Source organism: Trematomus bernacchii, unplaced genomic scaffold (genome assembly GCF_902827165.1).
Source record: "Trematomus bernacchii unplaced genomic scaffold, fTreBer1.1, whole genome shotgun sequence".
Classification (NCBI taxonomy): domain Eukaryota; kingdom Metazoa; phylum Chordata; class Actinopteri; order Perciformes; family Nototheniidae; genus Trematomus; species Trematomus bernacchii.
This window is the reverse complement of record NW_022987564.1, coordinates 9,425,194-9,445,994: the sequence shown is the minus strand read 5'-3', so window position 1 is coordinate 9,445,994 and position 20,801 is coordinate 9,425,194. Positions and strand designations below refer to the sequence as shown.

The window sequence follows — 20,801 nt, the reverse complement described above, 5'->3', positions numbered from 1 at the left end:
CACACACACACACACACACACACACACACACACACACACACACACACACACACACACACACACACACACACACACACACACACACACACACACACACACACACACACACACACACACACACACACACACACACACACACACACACACACACACACACACACACACACACACACACACACACACACACACACACACACACACACACACACACACACACACACACACACACACACACACACACACACACTTGTTTTTGGCCCCTCTCTGGACTACAATTCATATCAGGACAGGAGTCAGGGCTCATTCCTCCCCTCCTCCATTCAGTTCCTTCCTCTCCCATCCTGAACTGCTGAGTTGGCCTGATTCAACCACCAACTCGTGGCCCACATGTCTGCAGAAAGGGGGGAGGGTGGGTGGGAGAGGGGGCAGCATCTTCTCACGGTGAGTCCGTCTATTGCTGCCAGACATCTATGAGTCAGTTCAGGAGCTCATAAGATGGTACACTTTTGAAAAAAGCTAGGCTTTGGGTTCAATCTTAGTTTGTGAAAGTTCATTGAAGTTGAATATTTGCAGGCTGAGTGCTCCATGATATAGTCATCCAAAATGGGCTCATTGTCAAACAAAGCAGAAAAGTCCAAAGTAACTAAAAAGATATGCATCACTTTACTTTTTTTGTTCCACCTTTAAGACTCATAACTGGATTTTGTAGGAACAACTTCTTATAAACTATTAGGAGCAAACTATTTTGCCCAATCTTCGTTATTATCAAATTGTTGAGCTAACCCTTCACCATCAAATATGTAACAATCAAGTGTATGAAATAGTTGAATGGGTAAGAACTGCACTTGTTTGCATCAGTATTCTGATTACTAAGAGACAAAAGCAAAACATCCCTACCCAATATCCAGTGAACAAAAGATAATTGCCGAATCAATAACCAAATGAACAAACCATAGACAAGACGCGTGCTTTAGATCTTCTTAGTGATTTGCTTTGATGTCATATATGAGGTTTCAATAGCTTCTTTTGGCTCTGGTGATTTGTTATAGCCAATCATAAATACTTCTGGCTCCATTCTAGCCAATCAAATCACTCCAGTGTGTGCAATGGCCGAACAATTGCCAGTCTGGTGAGGGGGCATGACAGCTTGTCTCTTTGTTTTAGCCTCATGACCTATATATGGCTATACTCAGTCTTTTAGCCAGATATAATTGTTCCTTTAATTCCTTGAGCACCCACCCAGACCAAATACAGTTGCACTAGTGCACAAGCTCTAACTCTAAAACACAAACCTAATTTCTTTAACAACAACAACAACAAAAAGGCTTCTTATTTTGTCAGTGTAGCATGGCCACAAGGGGATACCAGAGGAGTAAACATCCCTAAAGAAACAGTCAACTCCCTTTCAGCAGATCGGATCAGACTATTTCAAAACACAGTCCAACACATACTAAATGTGACACCTAACCATGCCTTTAAATGCTTAAAAAGGCATGCATTTGTTTTCAGCATGGAAATGCAGCATTGCATGCAATCATGTTTGTGAATGTTACACACATGTAGTTTGTGCCCAGCTTGACTATTTTTGACCCTGCTCAAGTTTAGAGAAAACTGGGAATCGAAAAGGTCCCCATGACCAAAAACCAAAAAGAAAACACACAAAAAAAACAACAACAACACCGACCTCAACTCAGACAAATACACTAGTGTCCACAGGCCAAATGACACAAGAGTCCATACTGTGCACTTTAACTCAGCCCATACAGCCATGTTTGCACAGGCTTTCATGTTGAGTAGATTGACTTCTGGACGTTTTTGCCTGCAGGACTGTGAACTTCTGACCAGGGTCATCAAACGGTGAAAATAAATAACATCACATGCTACCCGATCAAGCACATCTGATTGGTTTCAAGGGATGAAATGTGTATGTGTTGGCAGTGTACAGGACTTATAGCGGCCATGTGAGTCAGCACCACACACACCAACGTTGTCAGTGGTGCGCATGTTTGCTGTGGGTGAGTTGCCGAGAAGCAAACTCAGTCCCTCCTTTGTAATTATGGATGCCCAAAATAAGCCTTTGCAGAGGCAATGCTAGGTTGCTGTTGTGCTAGCCATCGTGTTTTTCGAATGGCTCGGCTTGCTTAGATAAGAGAGCCTTATGTTGTCTTTCAGGCTAGTAACTAAACTAGCTGTAGCTCTTTTAATAAGACGATGACAAGGATTCGAACGAAAAGCGTAAAAAGATTCTGAAAGATTAACTTCCAATAATAATAATAATTCACCAATGAAACGGGTCCAAAGGTTGTTACAAGATGTCAAACTGTATCCCAGTTCCAGAAAAGAAACTCGGATTTAGTGGGTAATTTGTGAAAGATTACACAAGATTAGATATGATAAGTGCGTCAGTCGCAATCACACTCTTCTTAACCAACCTACATGCTTTGATAATGGGAGACAAACTTGGATTTCCTCAAAGGACACAAATCCTTTGCTCAAGCATGCACTTGAGTCCGTTATATTTGCATGTGTGAATTTGTGTGAGTTTATCAGTACTACACACAAAGAGCAAGCCTGGCCTTGTCCTCCAGTGGCAGAGCTATAATTAAGGAGGAACTGCAGTGAGCAGTCTCGCAGCGAGCCATCTCTGCTCAAAACCAGCAACTCCTCCCTCCAAAACCCACTGACATCCACCCAGCGCCCAAATTCTCTTTTCCCTCTAACCCCAAACCTTCAAACTCTTCCCTCATTTTGCTCATACCACGGCTCTAAACTTGTCCTGGGAATTTTCCACTGCATACTGCTATCCAACCACTCTATATTGTCCATTTCCTGTTTTAGGGGTAATCCACATTGATATACATCACTTACCTGTAAACACACCAAATCTAAGAAATTAAAAAAACAAAGATTTGCTTTTAAGTTAAAATATGTAAAATGTTCCAACATACACAGACATGCTTATTTTCTTTCTCGAGTTAGATGAGAAAATGTATACTACTCAGATAAAATTATGAAGCTAGTGCAAAGGAACAGCTAGCTTAATTTAGCATTAACATTTGAAACAGGGGGAAAACAGCTAGCCTATTCTTCATGTAACAAAATCCACAGACGAGCATCTTTTAAGCTAAAATACTGTATTAATATGTTAGTTTAATGTACAAAAACAAACCAACCAAGCTAGCAATTAACTGTTTCAAAGCTAAGCTACAGTAGGCTAACGAGAGTATCAATCTCTACTGTCGGTCAGATACATATAATTCTCCGATCCCGCTTTTATTGGTAAATTGCTATTATTAGAATAATAATGTAAAAACCCATAGTACTTCCATCTCCATATTAAGGAAAAATCCCATTGTATAAGGAAACAGATGTGTTTGAATAACTGGATATTTGCATCAAGTTAAGACAGTGGAGATTCCCTTCAGTCACATGACACAGGATCTCATTCCACTTTCAAGCCATAAACCAAGAGGAAGAAATAACGGCATGGAGGTATTTCCAGCTTGTTTTTCTCTCTTTGAAGGTTCATGCTGCCGAGGAGTGGCCTGGTGTTGGTGGCTTAGGAAGTTGTTTGTTTGTCCCTGAAGGACCAGCTATATTCATCGCATGCAGCATACCATTTCCAAAAGCCGCTATCTGTAGATGCAGCATTAGACCAACGTCAACTGAAGCCACTGAGTTTCTGAGAATCATAGTCATAACAGAGACTCTATCGAGGTGTGAAAGCATTTCTGAATTGAGAGAAGCTTTGTTTGTCAATTTAAAGCTGCAAATAGACTGCATCCTTCAGAAAATGTAGATGTCAAACATTTGAGCCTTTTTGTTATAAGACAGGATTTTCCATGTATTCAACAATTTTCCAAACAGTTCATGAACATGCAAAACCAAAAAGGAAATATTGTTGACTCTAGGTTAGTAAATAGTCAAAATAAATCTATTTAAAATGAAATGCTTTTTAGACGTGGCCTACAGTTGATGGAAGGAGTGTCCCTACACAGACACTCCTGCCCCACAATGTCTGGAAACTTCATTGTGGGGGAGCGGGGACGCAGTTCAAAGCAGGGTCGTAAACCAAAATGAAAGCAGGGACTTAGGAAACACAAACACCAATATAGTTCTGCCAAACACAACAGCCCTTACAAGTTTAATTAAAACACAGGAGTCCCCTCCCACGCCTCAACAACAGAGAGAAGGGTTGAAGATGTGCGTCAGCTGTGATGCATACGAACACGTGCGGTCCCGAAAGCAATTATGTGTGCATTTTCTGCTTTGTTATAAGCGCAAATTACTGGTGCAATTCAGATCAAATTACTCAAATGAATTGTATTCTTGAGTGTGTGGGCATGCCCGTGTCTCGCTGCATGTTAAGTACGGGTGTGGATTTACGTTTGCCCCTTATTGTGTCAGCTGACATGATTCACAGCATCATCCAAGCCGGTCTGCAGTGGCTTTACAGTCAGAGGCACAAAGAGAGGCAGCTCCCCATCGAGCGCGGCTGTTGCTTCCCTGTCCGGCTCCTGGCAGGCACCAGGCATCTCCATCACACTCTAACTATAGCTGGCATTGTCTGAAGACATGCAGAGAAAAGGCCACACAGGTTTTATTGAGAAGCCCACACACACTACCTAACAGGTTTTACGGCACTGAACATTTTCCCAGCAGAGAGACGGAGATTTATTTGGTATGGCGCAGAGATGCACTGTGACACACACACACACTGGCAAAAGGCTAGGGAAGATTTCCGACACTGACGAGGCCTTGAACACCTCACTTGCCTTAAATGAGGCATTTAAAAAGCAGTGCATTTTCCCATGCTGCTGCCCTCTGAATGTGACCCAGATGTGTCATCAAAGTATCTGTTTAAAGCTTACACAAAGCTCTGAAAAAAGGTGTTTTTGTCTCCATACATAACATTTGCTTGTGGCATCTACGCCTACATGGGTTTCCCCTCTTTTCCAGAATATTCCTGATTTCTGTTGGCCCAGATTGCAACACATGGATAACAGCCAGACCACAGGATGGAGGTGGACACAACCTGCCCTGTCCTCCCTCCCTCCTTTCTTCATACTCCCTGCCTGTCCGTCTATCTTACTGTCAGACTGACTCCCCACTGTCTGCAGCGGTTTTCTCCCCCTCTGCTCTAGAACATTGAGTCATGTCTGAGCTCTAATGTGAGAAGAATGAAGATTGGTCTAAGCAGCCACCTAAAACAGCATTTTAGATATTCGACAAACATGATCAGACGGACAAGTTGAACTGTTGTAATGGCGTCCTATCTTGACAGGAATTGCACGTTTTTACATAGCAAGATGGAGATGAAAAAAAAGCCCAGAAATAGTGAAAAAGGAAAGATGAGCTATAACCGACAGCTGTTGTTTTCTTGTCCTTAAGGGGCAGTAGGCAGTGAGTATGGCCTGTTTCCCTTTCACTCTACCAGTTCCTTCGTTGCACAGCCTGAGGCCGCTCTCTGGTACGAAGCACAAAGACTAGAGATAGTGGCAGCCCCGGCTCTGATGTTCTGGAAACACAAAAGCATACCGAGGCAATGCCACAAGGCAGTGACTTTACATGACCAAATGTAGATCTGCTGGAATGAGGAAAAAGGATGCTTTCTGCCTGTCATGGTATTTGGTTGTGTGCTGTTATGCAATTTTATTATCTAATGAACAGTACACAGAAAAACAAGTGAGAAAAGAGCACACAAATCTGCATTTTGGCATGAATACATTCTGAATCATCTACATGTAACAAGAGATCAATTATAATCCAGTGTCAGAGGACTAAACCAGCTTTGTGAGTTTGGACTGGGATAAAGAGACAACGCTAATTACTGAGGTGGATCGTCCTCTTTTCGACACAGATCGAATGTTGTGGGGTCAAAGCTTTAACCTACAGCTACCATGACTGAGCACTGGCATGTTGACACATCTGCTGCACAATCCTATCATGTGGACAAAAGTACACACACACACACACACCCTTTGGCCCTGGTGTGAGAGAGGACAGATGTGCTGGCAGTCAAACAGACAAGAGTATAGGAACACGACAGAGGCTGTGGCTCTAACATGTATAATAGCTGCTTTATAGGTTTATAGGACTGGATCGGTATTGTTAATGAAAGTGACCCTATTAGCAAAATGAGAATTTAAAGAATGACATGTCTGCCTCTAAACTTATTCTTTTATTAGAGGAAATTAGTTGATATAAAAATGAAGCAAAACCATAAACCAACAAAACAAATATCCTCTCTTTTTTAAAAGGTCCCATGTCATGGCCATTTCTACTGATCATATTTCCATTGTTGAGGTATACTAGAATAGATTTAAATTGTGCAATTTTCCAAACTCACATTGGTTTCTCATACAGCATCTCTGTATAGTATGTGTATTCACTCTCTGTCCTAAACGGGTTGCTCCCTGTGAGCCCAGTGTGCTCTGATTGGTCGGGACGTTGCGAGGCTCGCTGCTGCGAGGAGCGGACAGGTTTCCGGGTCCGCGATACAGCGAGACACAGCGAAACTCATCCTGAGCTCACACAAACACTCACAGCCGAAGTAAAAACAGTAAGTGTGGCTTGATATCGAGTGAGAAAAAGGTTTATAACGCTGTGAGAATGGGTCTGCGGAGAGCATTTCTCCGCGATCCCAACTCGTCTATTACCAGCGTTCAGGGAGCTCTATGCAAGTCAATGGGGACTCCCTGTTAGTTAGCCAAGGGATCCTGGTGTGTGAGGTGCTCCGCGGATTGGTCCATTTGGGCCAATCCGGTCATTTGTTGTTGATTTGGGTATTCACACGTCACAGAACCCAGGAAGAAAACAATGGAAAAAGAGAAATCTCCAACGAGGCGTTCTGGGGCAGCATAGACAGGTATTTTCTGTGTTAGAGTTTTACTCCCTACAGGGTGTACTTTGAGGGTTTTTGACTCTGCAGACCGTTCACATGCATAAAAACGTTCATAACACACAAGGGGATGGGTAATAACCGGAAAAGCATGACATGGGCCCTTTAACACATTCAATGCAAAGCTGCTAAAACATTGAAATGTGTCGAGTTTAGCTGATTGTTGACCAAAGCTGCTGTTCATAGACTCCACAGTTGAAAAGGTCGGGTCAGATCTGGTTAAAGTAAAGCTAATCACCGTATCTATTTACATCTGAATATACACCTAATAAACCAGAATATTTTCCAAAAATACTTATTTGATCATTCAGATTTTTCTGTGATTCATTTAAAAACCCTTTTGCCACCAATTGTTGTTATTGTGCATGTTTTCCTGTCCTTGGTAGAAATACAAACTATAGTTTTCTTCTCAGGATGGTGACTAATACAAACTATTTCGCTTAACCAATTTCAACATGCTGCATACATTTTTCCTCTTGTATTCCCTCAATAGTTTATGGCAAATGACACCTTTCTATTCACTGCCTGCCAGACTTTGTTCTGGTAATAACACACAAAAAGAAAAAGAGCCAAGTGTGGGAAGTCAGCAGAGTGCAGACAGTCAGGGCAGCCGTAGAAATAACACTAGCCTTTCTTTGATCTCCATGCAACTGTGCTGTCCAAGTTGTTGAGAAACAGCACTGGCCTGGGAGCCAGCATTAACTGGGAAAGCTGTTGTTTTATTACTATGTTGTTTTTTGTTTTTTTTTAATCTCTCTTTAGATTGGCTGATGTTGATATCTGGCCCTTTAGTTTTCACAGGTGTGCAGAGCAGTCTGGTTGAGCTGTAACGCTGCACAGCATGAAAGATATGAAGTCACACACTCGACCTTGGCCTACATCGCCTGCTCTATTTATTTAAACTTTTAGCCTTTTGGCCAAACAGGGGTCTTTTCTCTTTGTTTAAGTTTAGTCTGTGTGCAGGCCACTGGCACTGTCTACAAAAACAACTCCATTCCCCTACTAAAATTGAGCTTTCAAAAACAGGCCTGCGTTTTGATAGGATCAAGTCGTTTTTGACAACCATTAGTGCAATTACAGATACAATTCAAATTGACCTGAATGCACATATCCTTATTTAAACCCTACCTGCTCTCCAAGGACTATCACTACAATTACTGCGTGGAAAAATAGAAGCTATGTCAAAGGCTGCCAGCTACAAAAGCATCAAGTACATTTACAACCTACATTCACAGGTCATACTCTACTTCAACACTAGATTTGTGGGAATAGATAAAACATAATCTGTCTAATGTTTTTTTAGTGTTAAGGATCATAAACGTCCTGTTTTTAATCTGTAAACAGTAAAAGATGTTGGTAAAATGTGGAAAGTCATGAGCTCTGGGGTCGGTTTCCTGTACCATGCTATCTTTGCCTAGTATAAATAAGCAGGCAGTGTTCCCTCTCTCTTATCTACACCCTAATTTGCATCACTTTGCACAGGACGCAGAATATGAATGAACAGTTAGTACTTCCACTATCCCCAGATAAAGATACCATAAACCCGTGACAAAATATCAGACTACCAAGCAGAGTAAATTCAACTTGACTCTGATGACAATGTGTCAGAAGAACCAATCTCTTGGAACCAGAAATCTAAAAGTATAAACTCTCTTTCAACTGCATAACTGTCCATGTGAATGTGACCCCGATCTAACATCCATCATCAGTTGGGCACACATGACTGAGCCACTGCAATCACACTGGACACGGAGTCCACCTCCACAGCTCGCTCCTTCACTCGTCTTTGCTCACACCAGAGTTCCCGTTAGAATATTTTTTTGCCGGTCAACATGTCCGTTAAAGTTGAAATCTTCCGGACAAAATTAGATAAGTGCCGGTTAAAGGTCTTCTTTGTTATTTATTGAGCTTTAAAACAAATTGATATGATTCGACATTAAACAAACTAATTATAGTAGATTAACTACATTATTCAAAAGTGTACAGTAATTTACAAAAACGCGGGAATAATAAACGGAGCGCTCTCTCCTTCTCCTGACAGCCCGTCAGTATCATGCAGCTCGCGGATCCAGTAATGAGTGACCCGACAGTAAAACTAAACATATCTATAACTAGTTTAGGTAGTTTGAGAGGTAATTAAAATAGCTACGTGTGATTTTCTAACCTGAAGTGTGTTTTGCTCTGCTCGCCGCTGCAGGGGATCATGCAGAGCTGCGTGTCGACTCGTCAGCAGCAGCCGATCTCTCTCTCCTGTCAGATTAGACTTTACTCGCATTTATGTCCATATCGATCAGATCTAGCTAGTTCTAGCTAATGATATGACTACCTGCTTGTTAAAAGACACCTAAACAATAAGCGTCGCTATGCAACCGGATGAGGCCACAAAGTATAGCGCAGCATTATGCATTTGTTTACATGCCCACCGGAACCCCGAGGCATTACCAACAGATCAACGCACAATCAACCCATACAGGACATCTCTTTCTCCACATTAAGTGTTAGACATTAGAATTGACAATTTTTGTCTGTCACATACTCTTTTGTCTGTCACATACTATTCTTGTCTGTCACATAAGTGGCGCAACTGATGCGGTATTGCGCTAAGGGAAAATTATTTTGACCGGACATTTTGACCGGAGAGATTTAGATTTGCCGGACTTCAGCATATTTTACCGGTCATTGTCCGGTAATTACCGGCTAACGGGAACTCTGGCTCACACATCTTTTGATGCGTCCCATTTCTTCCCATCAGTTGCTCGTCCCCTCCCCCCCCCCATACTGATTGTGCCTGCATGAAAAATGTAGAAGTGTCCCAGTACAAAACTTCCCTCTGTGAAGTGACTCCCCTCCCCCATCTGTCTACAAACTAGTATTTTTCACTGCAGGTTTTTAAATTGCTGGCTCCCCAGATAACCTTCTGTCGAGCTTGAAATAAAAGCAGTTAAGGTAAAACAATGCAACAATAGAATCGATTTGATCTTTTACTATGCTACTGGTAATAATCTAATCTACTTTTATATGTCATCATTACATAACATGCAGACTGCCTTTTTACTTATTAGATTAACAATTTTTAAGAACGGCTCCTTTCTAAAGTGGGCACAACCAAATGTAAGGATACATCTGTTTTCCAACAATTTATCAATTTGGGTTTTAATAAAGTACAAGGTGAGATATATCCAAATTGAAAACAGCTCAATATACATACCAATAGTTTTGCCTTGATGAAAATACAATACTTGTTACAATGTAGGTGCAAATACTATAGTATTCCTTTAAAAAGGATCATCTCTTAAGAGGGTATCGCTCTTTGACAAATGGAAAAAATACTCTATGGGTAATTGAGAAACAAGGACCTACATTGGATTTTTTAAGAACAACGACAAGTTACTCAAAAACATTCAGAGGCATTGTTGCAGTAACAATCCTTAGGTTTTCCTTTAACAATAACCAAAAACTTGAAACTACAACATTGTCATTGACTATGTTTTAAATATCAGTGAACTTCCTGGTTTGAATGCGGTAATCTGCCCTCCAACTATATCTACACTCAAAGGCTATTATGTGCAAGTGTTAGCTTCTGTTCTGTAAGTGAACTCATTTTTAAACAAGCGTCCATCACTGCCCTCGGGGACTAACAGGTATTATCAGCAGGATTGTTGCTGTGTCGCCACACGACTGCTGCACATGCTCAAGTGATCCCAGCAACAATGGCCATCTAAGCCCAGAAGGAGGGTGTCAGGTAGATAAAAAGGGACCCACACACACGTTGAAAGCTATTGTTACATGGACAAATGTACATGCACGGCCAGTCACTGAAACGTGTCTGTTGACAGCATAAAGAGGACGGTCTAACTTAAGAAGTTAAATACAAAGTTTAAAAGTGATTAGTTTCTATTTGCATTTACTCTCTTCCTTTTAACTTTCTCCTACACTTCCTTTTTGGGGCCCCCACCTCTCTTATATTTCCCTTCACTGTATTACCCCCCTTTGCTCTCATTGTGTTTCATTTTTTACTTCTATGAATGCCATTTCAATTCTTTATTGTACAGTGTACCCATGAACTTGTTTTTAAAATCAGTTTGTTTTTCCACACAAAGTATGTTTTACACATTGTAACAACTTTTCAAAGGAAAATAAAATAATTTTTTTGTCTTTCAAAAAGGACATAAAGAGACACATATAAACTTTGTGGCTTAGCTGTCTGGGAGCAGCCTAATTAAATGTTTTTTTCCCTCTCACACTCATATGCATGTGAAAGACCAGTCCAGTTTAAGTTACTACACGAAATGTCCCTTCTTTGACTAAGTGTGAGTCATAGTTTTCTTTCATCTGGGGTGGTCTGCTGACCGGGACGGAGGAGATGCACGGTGACACCACTGACCTGTGCTAACAGGCTGGTACTGACTGATACAGTCACTATCTCACACACACTTTCTCGTGCATGTAACATACTGGGTGCAGGGCAGCTCTTCTGAGACATGAGGTACTCACAGTAAAACACACGCCTCTTTGTCTGGCGACTAACAATAGACTGCAGTGAGGCTTAAGATGCTCAGACCACTGCAGCAGCATCAGTCACAACAGTGCACATTCCCCTGCACCACATCACCAGGTCATGTTTACACCACAACAACACAACAAAACTACAGCGTAAGAGCTTCGTCCTTCAACAAGGGTCAGCTCCAATATGCTTTATGGCATTTCTGGATCAGGTACTTCAGAGAATAACAGAAAGGGAAAGCTGTGACATAAAACAAATTTGACAAATGTAAAGACTGCTCGGTACACAATAATCTCATGGGAAGAGACACCGCCGTTTAAAATGCAATTGGTTGAAATCCCATAGCAAACAAGTGTCAGAATGCTTGCATCTCTTCGTATGAACCACAAAGACACTTAGGGTCTCAAGACATAATTTAAAATGACGACATAATATTATAAAATCATGCAAAAATGTATAGTTTGCAAACATTACATTTATGAATCAGTTGAGATTATAAAAAGTTAGACAATTCACAATCAAACTCTAATTTTTACATTTGAAATCTCTACTGTACAATGACTTAATTCAGCTGCAGCCATACAGTATGAGTTTTAAAGATAGTGAATCACACAATAGAGGAGTCTGGTGGGGCCTCTCAAAAGACCCGAACCCTATTAGTTGTTGGAAATCTGCGCGGTGGCTAGCTTTTGTATTTGAATCACGGGACGACAATTAAAACAATACCCTGGAGTGTACATGTTCATTACACAACGGAGGGAGGGACATTCCAGGAAGGATTGAGGTATGAATAGATGTGAATGGTGATAGATTCATTTGTATGCTCGCTGGATGGCTGGCAGGCAGTCAAGGCCCACTCCAGACTTGGGATCAATGAGAGAGAGAGGAGGACTGGTTCCCATTCAGGGTACCGTGGTGTTGTCTTTTAACAAATACACACTCACATGTACACACACACAGACACACACACACACACACGGAGGGAGCTCAGTAAGGAGTCTCTCTTTTCATGCAGATCTTTTGTCTCTCAGTAATGTCTGGTATGCTGGGATACAGGCTTTGCTCAATGACCTGATTTCTATGGGGCTGCCAAGGCACCGGCCTGTGTATGCGTGTGTGTGTGTGTGTGTGTGCGTGCGTGTGTTCATCTGCCTGCAAGCCCTTCCTCTGGATAAGACAGAGGACTTAGCCAGGCAGACAGATACAGACTGAGAAAGATCCAGCCAATAAGAGGGCAGGAAACTCAAAACACACACAGAAAGCCTTGCATGAAGTAAACAAAAAGGCCTTGAGTTCCCAAAGTGGGAGGAGAGGCATAATTGGAGGAGGAAATATTCTGTGGGGAAATTTGATTCGAGTCAGCACAATAATTGCGGCCCATTGCAATAGATTATTGTTTTATAGGTTTACCAGTTCAAGGATAATTCAAAACGAATACATGAAATGTGTATTTAAACAAACCAGTTACAAGACACAATGTTGGAGAAAAAGTCTAGCCTTTTAATGTCTCTATAAACGATTTCTGTGTAACTGATTATATAAAAAGAGCCACAAAGAAACCAAGCTGCCTCAAAGAAAACCTACCTTGTCTCTGTATGAAGATCCTGAGCAGTGGATGAGCCGTTGACACCGCCTTGCAGAAGTTGTCGTCGTTGTTGATGGGCAGCAAATCACCGTGGATGTCAGCATAGCCGATCATCACCTCCATATTGGCGATGCGGTGAATGTGCAGGATGAGCTTGTAAAACTCTTCGAACTTGCCAGGCTTGATCCGGTCCACCGAAAACCGGCGAAATTCTGCCCCATACTGAAAGGAAGATCAAAAGAGAGAGGACATTAGACAGGACCGTCACCAAACAGGAAGAGGAAGCCGGGATTTCCTGGCTCATGTACTTATCTAAAACATCTGACTGGCACACATAAATGAACAGGGTGGAAGTACGCAGAGCTCAGCTGCAGTCATGACCTTATGGACAATATATGACAGAGGGAAACTGTTTTTAAGCACAATACAAAATGAATTTGCTGCAAAACTTTGAAAAACTGGTTTCAACAGAACCAAAGTGATACAATTACATATTACACTCACACAAAGCATGCCAAAAGTATTTATGGCACAGCAAATCACATTTTAGAATAATTTAAAATGACTGACTCTTTTAAGAAATAAATGGTTTTATAGCGGAGGTGAAAACATTTAGCACACTCTGCTATACATTTATTTTATTCAGATGTTTCGCACCTCAGGCCTCGACAACATGAAGGCTTGATGACTTTCTAAATACAAGATATTCATATGGAGAGATATCCACTTATTTTCTTCTTTCAAGACTACTTCCAGTTCCCAACATTATTCATGTGCGTTACGTTCTTTCTTATTTGAAGCCGAGATGGGCTAAGTTGTCTAAAACGCCTACAATAACACAGTAAGAAAATGATTTTATGAAATAGAGAAAGGGATTTTTTTACAAAGCAAATGCCATATATTTACAGGAATAGTTTGCCTTTTTGTTCAAAGTTATGAGGGGAGGTCGATCACCCTCTAATTTCTGTGATTGGGAAGCTACAGCCAGCAGCCGGTTAGCCTAAATTAGCAAAACAAATGAAAACAAAGGAAACAGCTAGCGTGGCTCTGTTAGAAAGTGACAAAATCCACTGAAGCTCACTGACTGACATGTTGTAGTTCCTTTTTGTTACATGTATAACACCCATCCTTTAAATAAAAAAGGTAAAAAACTGCTGACAGTTGGTGTGCGTTAGAGGTGTTTAAGTTACCTTTAAATAAAGTTTACTGTTTCCAGCCTGTCTGCTACCTGTGGGTTCATGTCAATCTTAATCAATCATTCTCAAAATGGGAACTTTTCCTTGACTCTGTGTTGTTACTCTGCCTAGGGATCACATCATTGCAAAAACAAAATGTCAATTGCGCACACTGCATGTAAACAGCAGGAAAAGGGAAGAGGGTTGCTGCACAACAGAACAATACAGGTGGATGAGTAAGCTGTCTTGCTATGAATGACACTGGCTGGCTGCCTCGCCTCCCACAGGAGCGCAGACTTGGAACTATTGTGCTACAGCTTTCCCGTCAACGAATCACCAATGAGAGCGCGGCTGAGGGTCACAGTGGGGTCATCATGTGACTCAGACAAGAATGGACTTGAGGAGCAGCGATACAACAGAGGCACAAAAAGCCCCATAAAACCACAACAACACACAACTGCAGCAGCACTGGTGTCTGGATCACAGCGGTAATTTGTAGACGAAGGTGCCGTTTGTAACTGTAATCATCAGATCACAGCGGAGGGAAGCTGACAGCGAGGGGAAAAAACAGGGATGATGATCATGTCGCAGCAGGAGGGAGGGAGAAAAAGTGCTGACGCTGAAGCAGAAGTGGCAGTGTACTGACTGGGAGGTGAAGAAGAGTGGGGGATACATTAACCCGCTCTGTAATTAGAAGATGACATATGAATTTAAGAGGAGGCGTGTAAGGTGACTAGGGGGATGCCAGGCGGGTGTGTGGTGTGCTGCCAGATTCACTGATGGCAAAGAAGGCACTGAGGCTGCAACCACCAATTATTAATATAGTCAATTAATCTGTTGATGATTTTCTGGATGAGATGTTTGGTGGGTAAAATGTCAGAGAATAGTGGGAAATGTCTATCAGTGTTTTTAAAGCTTATGATGACGTCTTGGAATGTCTTGATGTGTGCATATACTCAGTTTGTTGTCAGAGAGGGGTAAAAAAAAGACAAAAAAATATTCACATTTAAGATGCTAGAAGCCTTATTTATTGTTCTTTAGTTACCCATACTAATTATTCGATTATCATGTTGGCATTTTAATAGTTGACATCTTATCTATGAATCCTTGCAGCTCTAAAAAGGAAAACATATGAAGCTGCACTTTGAAAGCGTAACTTGGATTCCAGTTTATAAAAACAACCTTCTTTGTAAGATGACACAACAAGTTGACAAACAGGTTTATCCTTCTTCAGGAGGTTTATGTGCTTAACATTTAGGAAAGTAAAACTCATTCACGACTGAACAGTAACAAACACGGCCAGGCTTCAACATGTCACACTTGACTTCATAATAATGAAAGTTCTGTATATCAGTAAGCTCCGTCGTTGCTCTGAATCTGAATCTGAATGTTCCCTTCGCATCGTGATAAGTCTGAACAATCCGTTTCCACATAACTCGGCCCTGTGGTATGAACAAGTCTGAACACGGATGATTAACCACAGGCCCTCGGCACAAACCCCAAACCTAAGAATACATCACTACAAACGTGACATCACCTGTCTTCCCGGCCTATCAGGGGGAAGTGATGTCAACAGGTTGAAACACGCCTAAAAAATGCTAAACTCTGACACACTGTAGAAGTGGAACATAACTGACTTCTGTCTTTCCTTCTTTACCCATTACCTTACGCAAGAGAGCGACGAGTCACCTGAGAAAGCACATACGGGTTATGGCAATTAAACATCAGCTGCTGTTTAGCCTGGAGTGGATCAAGCCTCACACTTCAATATGCTAATGATGTTTTGGAAGAATAAAAAGAACTTGAAAATCTGGGTGAATCAAAGTAAGGGCAGAGGGGGGTATCCCACCCAACCCCCAACATCCCTTCCCAATATCTCAGACTCTGATAAGAGCTAAGTGAGGGAAACCAGCTCCTGGCCGAGGCTCCATGACAGGCAGCCAGACACCTCCAGTGTTATCCTGATCAGCTTATCAATGGGACAGTTTCCCCTGGGAAAACCAAACACTAACCAGTGAGAACCGGGACATAACCTGCACCACACTCAACTGAACAGACAACAAACACACACCAATGTCACTCCTTGGTAATCTAGTCGATGTGAACACTGAAACTTGAATGTTGTTTTTAGGACTCTTTTTTACTAGGAAAGCAGAACATATGAAATGTATATTATTTTATTTACTATGGAATTAGAGGTTCAGCTCATAATACAAAGCAGGATTGATTTAAATTCTGAGCGCCACACAGAGCAAAAGAAAAACAAGCGTGCAGTGCTTGCTTTTCTTTTGACTCATGAGTTGCTGGTATGTTTTTCACAGTTTAAGAGGAATACATTGATTACCATTTGCAAAATAAGTTTTTCTAAAATTTCAAGTAAGGCTATATGGAGAGAGCTGTGCCCTAAAACACTTAACTTGCTCTTCAGCTCTAAAGTTTCCTAGTTAAATGTAAAGTCATAGTTTCTGTAGATTTCTTCCTTGGCTTACTTTTTAAGAGATCTAGAGCTCAAGTCCTGATCTCTGTGACTCAGCACAATAACCAGTTCCTATATGAAGCTGGAAAATGTTTATATAATGATAATATTGACAGTTTCAATCTGCTTTGAACTGAGCGCCTGATAAAAGGGGTATAGATTATTCTGCATTATAATAAGTGAAAGTAAGATTACCTGTTGATTGAACTAGAAATGTAATCTGAAAATGTCTGCTTGTTCTTCATCAGACATTTTCTAAACTGCCCATGGAAGGTGAATTCATTTTGAACAATGCAAGTGGATCTGTCGTTATTGCTTTAGTTTAGATGAATCTCTCTGAATACATCAGATGCGTGAGTTCTGTATATTCCTTATGGTCGCTTTTACACAATAACAGACTGAAAAGTAGTGGAGCTACTTTAGTATGCAAATGCTCTGAACTGTCTTTCTGGTTTAGTCAGGCGACTTACTCAAATGTTCCAGATTTGCTCATTACAAAACCAGAGAACAAAATGACATGATAAGAGGGATATCTGATCCAAAAAGGGAAACGTGACGTTGTATGATAGTGAGTCAGCTGTGATGACGCTGTGAAACCTGCCCATTTCTAGACAAGCAACTTCTGGCCTGTCAGACCCACCTATAAACAAGTGACCACTCCTCTCTGTGGAACAAACACAAACCACCCTGCCTCAAAATAAAAACAAAGCTCCTCGATGATGTTATCTGAGCATCCTGGAATAGACCTGCCTTCCTTTCTCCTCAGCCACCATCAGTGTCTTTACCCAGGTCACTTCTGAAACTGGGAAGCCAAAAGTGAAAAGACCTCTGGACTGAATGAGTCTCTTAATCTGGCATGTCAACTGTGACTCAGGAGCTCATCCTTCATACATGTGCTGATACTCGTATGTGTGCTGGTATGTGTAAACACATCTTATGAATGCCACTGTAGATTGTCATCACGTAATGGAATTTACAGAGAAATGTTGGTTACAAGAAGTCCTTGAGAGGCATAATTAAAAAGTGTTCACTGTTTGTTCACTTTGTGGTCAGGATTAGTGACTTTTGTTTATTTGGGATGGTTTTAACTATGCCCAATTGCTCTATATAAAGCGGTCAATTCTGTAACCAATTATAAAATACAGTTTTTAGACAGAATGCAAACTATTTATCAACTATAAACCCAAGGACTGTTGTAGTTTTAGTGTTTGACTAAGGAAATGGTCCAAATTAAGTTGATCTGTGCTCATATTTTATAGTAATTGGTGGTCTATATTACATAAACCTAAATTGTAAGATAGCTGTGGTCATTTACTTGTTGGTTAGCTTAATTTATGCAGCTATTACACTGTCAGCCTCTCCCAAACTACTCAAAACAATGAGGCTGAAAGTATGCAGGGCAAAAACCCGCAGTGAAAGCGACTAATGTTGCAAAAACATCCGATTCAACAGATAACACCTTCTCATTGTAACAAATGCTGTTGTTAAAGAGAAAGAAACAATGTCAAACCAGTTTTTCCCATCAGCTACGTGACAGAGAGGGAAGGAGCCAAATCAGCACAATCTGCATGCTCGGAAGTAAGGAGACAATAATCAGTGCAAATTACAGAAACATCCAGAAACTGGTGCTCGTTCATGAGCTGGAAAAGAGATTTGTCAGTGAAAATGAGAAAATCTGTGTTAGTTGCACAAAGTTTGTCCGATTTAAACCAATCTCCGTTGCGGGACGACCATGTGAACTCTTAATTTTCTCCACATATTCTCATTAGAGCCTATAACCTCAAACACTCACCTTGCTTTTCACTTCTACTGCGTTACACTCCGCATTCCGCAGAGGTTGCGACTTATTAAAGCTCCGATTCATTTTTTATGGTTGCAGTTTTTTTCTTTTTTTAAAAGTTCAGCCGCCTTTGCCCGCAGAAAGAGGGGCTCTGGTCCCGGGGTGTTCTGCTTTAAAATCCTCCCGCTTCGTCTCCAGTAGAGAAGTTTGTGTCTTCTTTAATTTATTTCACCTCCTGGAGTTTCCTTTCAATGCGATCCGTCAGAGTTCAGAGAGGACTTCACGGCAGAAGAGGAGGTGAGCTTCTCGCCGCGTTGACTTGGGACTGCGAGTTAAGTTTTGAAATGACATCAGCCGTCCTAAAAAATGGGATCCTATGAGGCATTCACGTGCTGCTCGTAATCCCCGCCTTCCTCAGCCAGGAGCTCGTAGTAGCCTAACTATTGCGTAAGAGAGGACTAAATATACCATTAATAAAACATATTTCATATCCATACAATACATGGGGAAATTATGAATCATAATGCATGATAAATGCTATACATACAACTTTTGATTGTTTCAATAAGAATACATGATTTGGCTAAACTAGCCTTAATTATATCACCAAAACAAAATATGTTTGAATGACTTTTCTTCCTCTCCCCATCACTTTGGTGTCTAATGTAAAGTTAAAGAGTAGATACATTAAGAATATTATGACAGATCTATGTTGCACTCATTGTCTAAAAAAACGTTATTGAATAAGACAAACAAATTAGGTGGTTCCATCCTGTTTAATGATCCTTTTGACAAAACACATAGTATTTTTTTGTACAGAGGTGGGAGGAGTACTCAGACCTTGTACTTAAGCAAAAGTAGAAGTACCAGAGTGTAGGAATACTCTGTTACAAGTAAAAGTCCTGCATTCAAAATGTTACTCAAGTAAAAGTACAAAAGTATTAGCATCAAAATATACTTAAAGTACCAAAAGTGAAGTCTTCATTATGCAGATTGGCTCATTTCAGAATAATATATATTACATGTTTTTATTATAATTATTGATGCATTAAAGTGTTATCAAAGCTGGTAAAGGTGCAGCTAGTTGTAATGACTGTGTACACTGCTGGGTAGCTTGTGAATTTACTCCAGGTGTAACTAGTCTTATTTGATTACATTTCACATTATTAATCAACTGCAAAGTAACTAAAGGTATTAAATAAATGTAGTGGAGTAAAAGTACAAAGTAGCATACAATGGAAATACTCAAGTAAAGTGCAAGTATTTCAAAATTGTACTTAAGTGCAGTAGGCTACTTACTTAGTTACTTTACATCTCTTGTTAAGTATTCCTTGGCACATAACTGCAACATCCATGGTTAGATTCCAGTAGTACACATTTGTTGCATTCTCTTTTTCTTAAAAATGTAACATGAAATACTCTTTAGGGGACTGTTAACCCAAAAAACGTAATCATGCAGGTAATCCATTAAAAACTTATAAAAACGGAATCATGTCATACTATTATATACTGCAGGGGATTTCAAGTATATGTTTCATGTTTCAGTGTCAAACTTTTTCTCTCTGCAGGTTGTTGTAGGGGAAGTTATTTCCTTCTCTCTGGTGCTTTGTGTTGATCGGAGGTCCAGTGGTGGAGGTCTACGACGTGGAGACACCTGAGGTAGGCCCAAGACACAGCAATGTGTGTGCTTTAATTTATTTAAAAAAACCTAAAATGTTCATACGCTGCGATCACAAAAGAGTTGTTCACATTATGTATCGATTTCCTTCTGTCCAACGATCAATAAACCGAGACCACGTAAATCCAAGTGAACACAGGGTGGCTGGATAGTTTTGCTTTAATAGCCTAGTGTAAACAGTTTAAATAACACAGGTACCACTACTTTTGAGTCCAATTAATAAGCGATTATGTTCGGGAAAAAACGCTGTCAAAGATATGATTTGTCCTTACGTCAGAAAAAAACATTATAGGTATAGTTGTAAATCCATAAAAAACCGTCTTTGCCTTTGCCTATACGTTTATTTTGGTCGTTTATGACACATAAAGGTCTACAAATTCCGAAAGTGCTTGAAGGCAACACTACGCATAGTCCTCCAGTACGCCAGAGGACGCATTTCTTTCACACATGTTTTTTTTAAAGCCTCTGATTAAAAGGGCAGGTTGCTGATTTGGTTATTATGGAAGATGATGTAATTTAAACACCAGGAATAGCAATACTCCCTACTTAAATCTTGTTCCCATGCAGGTTACTGTAGTTTAGATTCAAATATGACAACCCAAGCAAGTGCCTTCAGGTTTCATGTTGTGTGCTGGTACAAACATTTTCCTTATTTTTGAAATGTTACAGGTTTGAGAGACATATCAATATACAGACAGGAGA

The 20,801-nt window shown here is 40.7% G+C and overlaps 1 protein-coding gene across 1 annotated transcript in view; it reads right to left on the bottom strand.

Moving 5' to 3' along the window:
* Positions 1–18,769, bottom strand: part of LOC117478275 (partitioning defective 6 homolog gamma-like) — a 31,913-nt gene extending 13,144 nt beyond the window's left edge. Inside the window, 2 exon segments of the mRNA XM_034125256.1 lie at positions 12,990–13,212; positions 18,434–18,769. Coding sequence (XP_033981147.1) covers positions 12,990–13,212; positions 18,434–18,505 — 295 coding nt within the window. The 5' untranslated portion in view covers positions 18,506–18,769.
* Between the last annotated feature and the right edge of the window lie 2,032 nt (positions 18,770–20,801).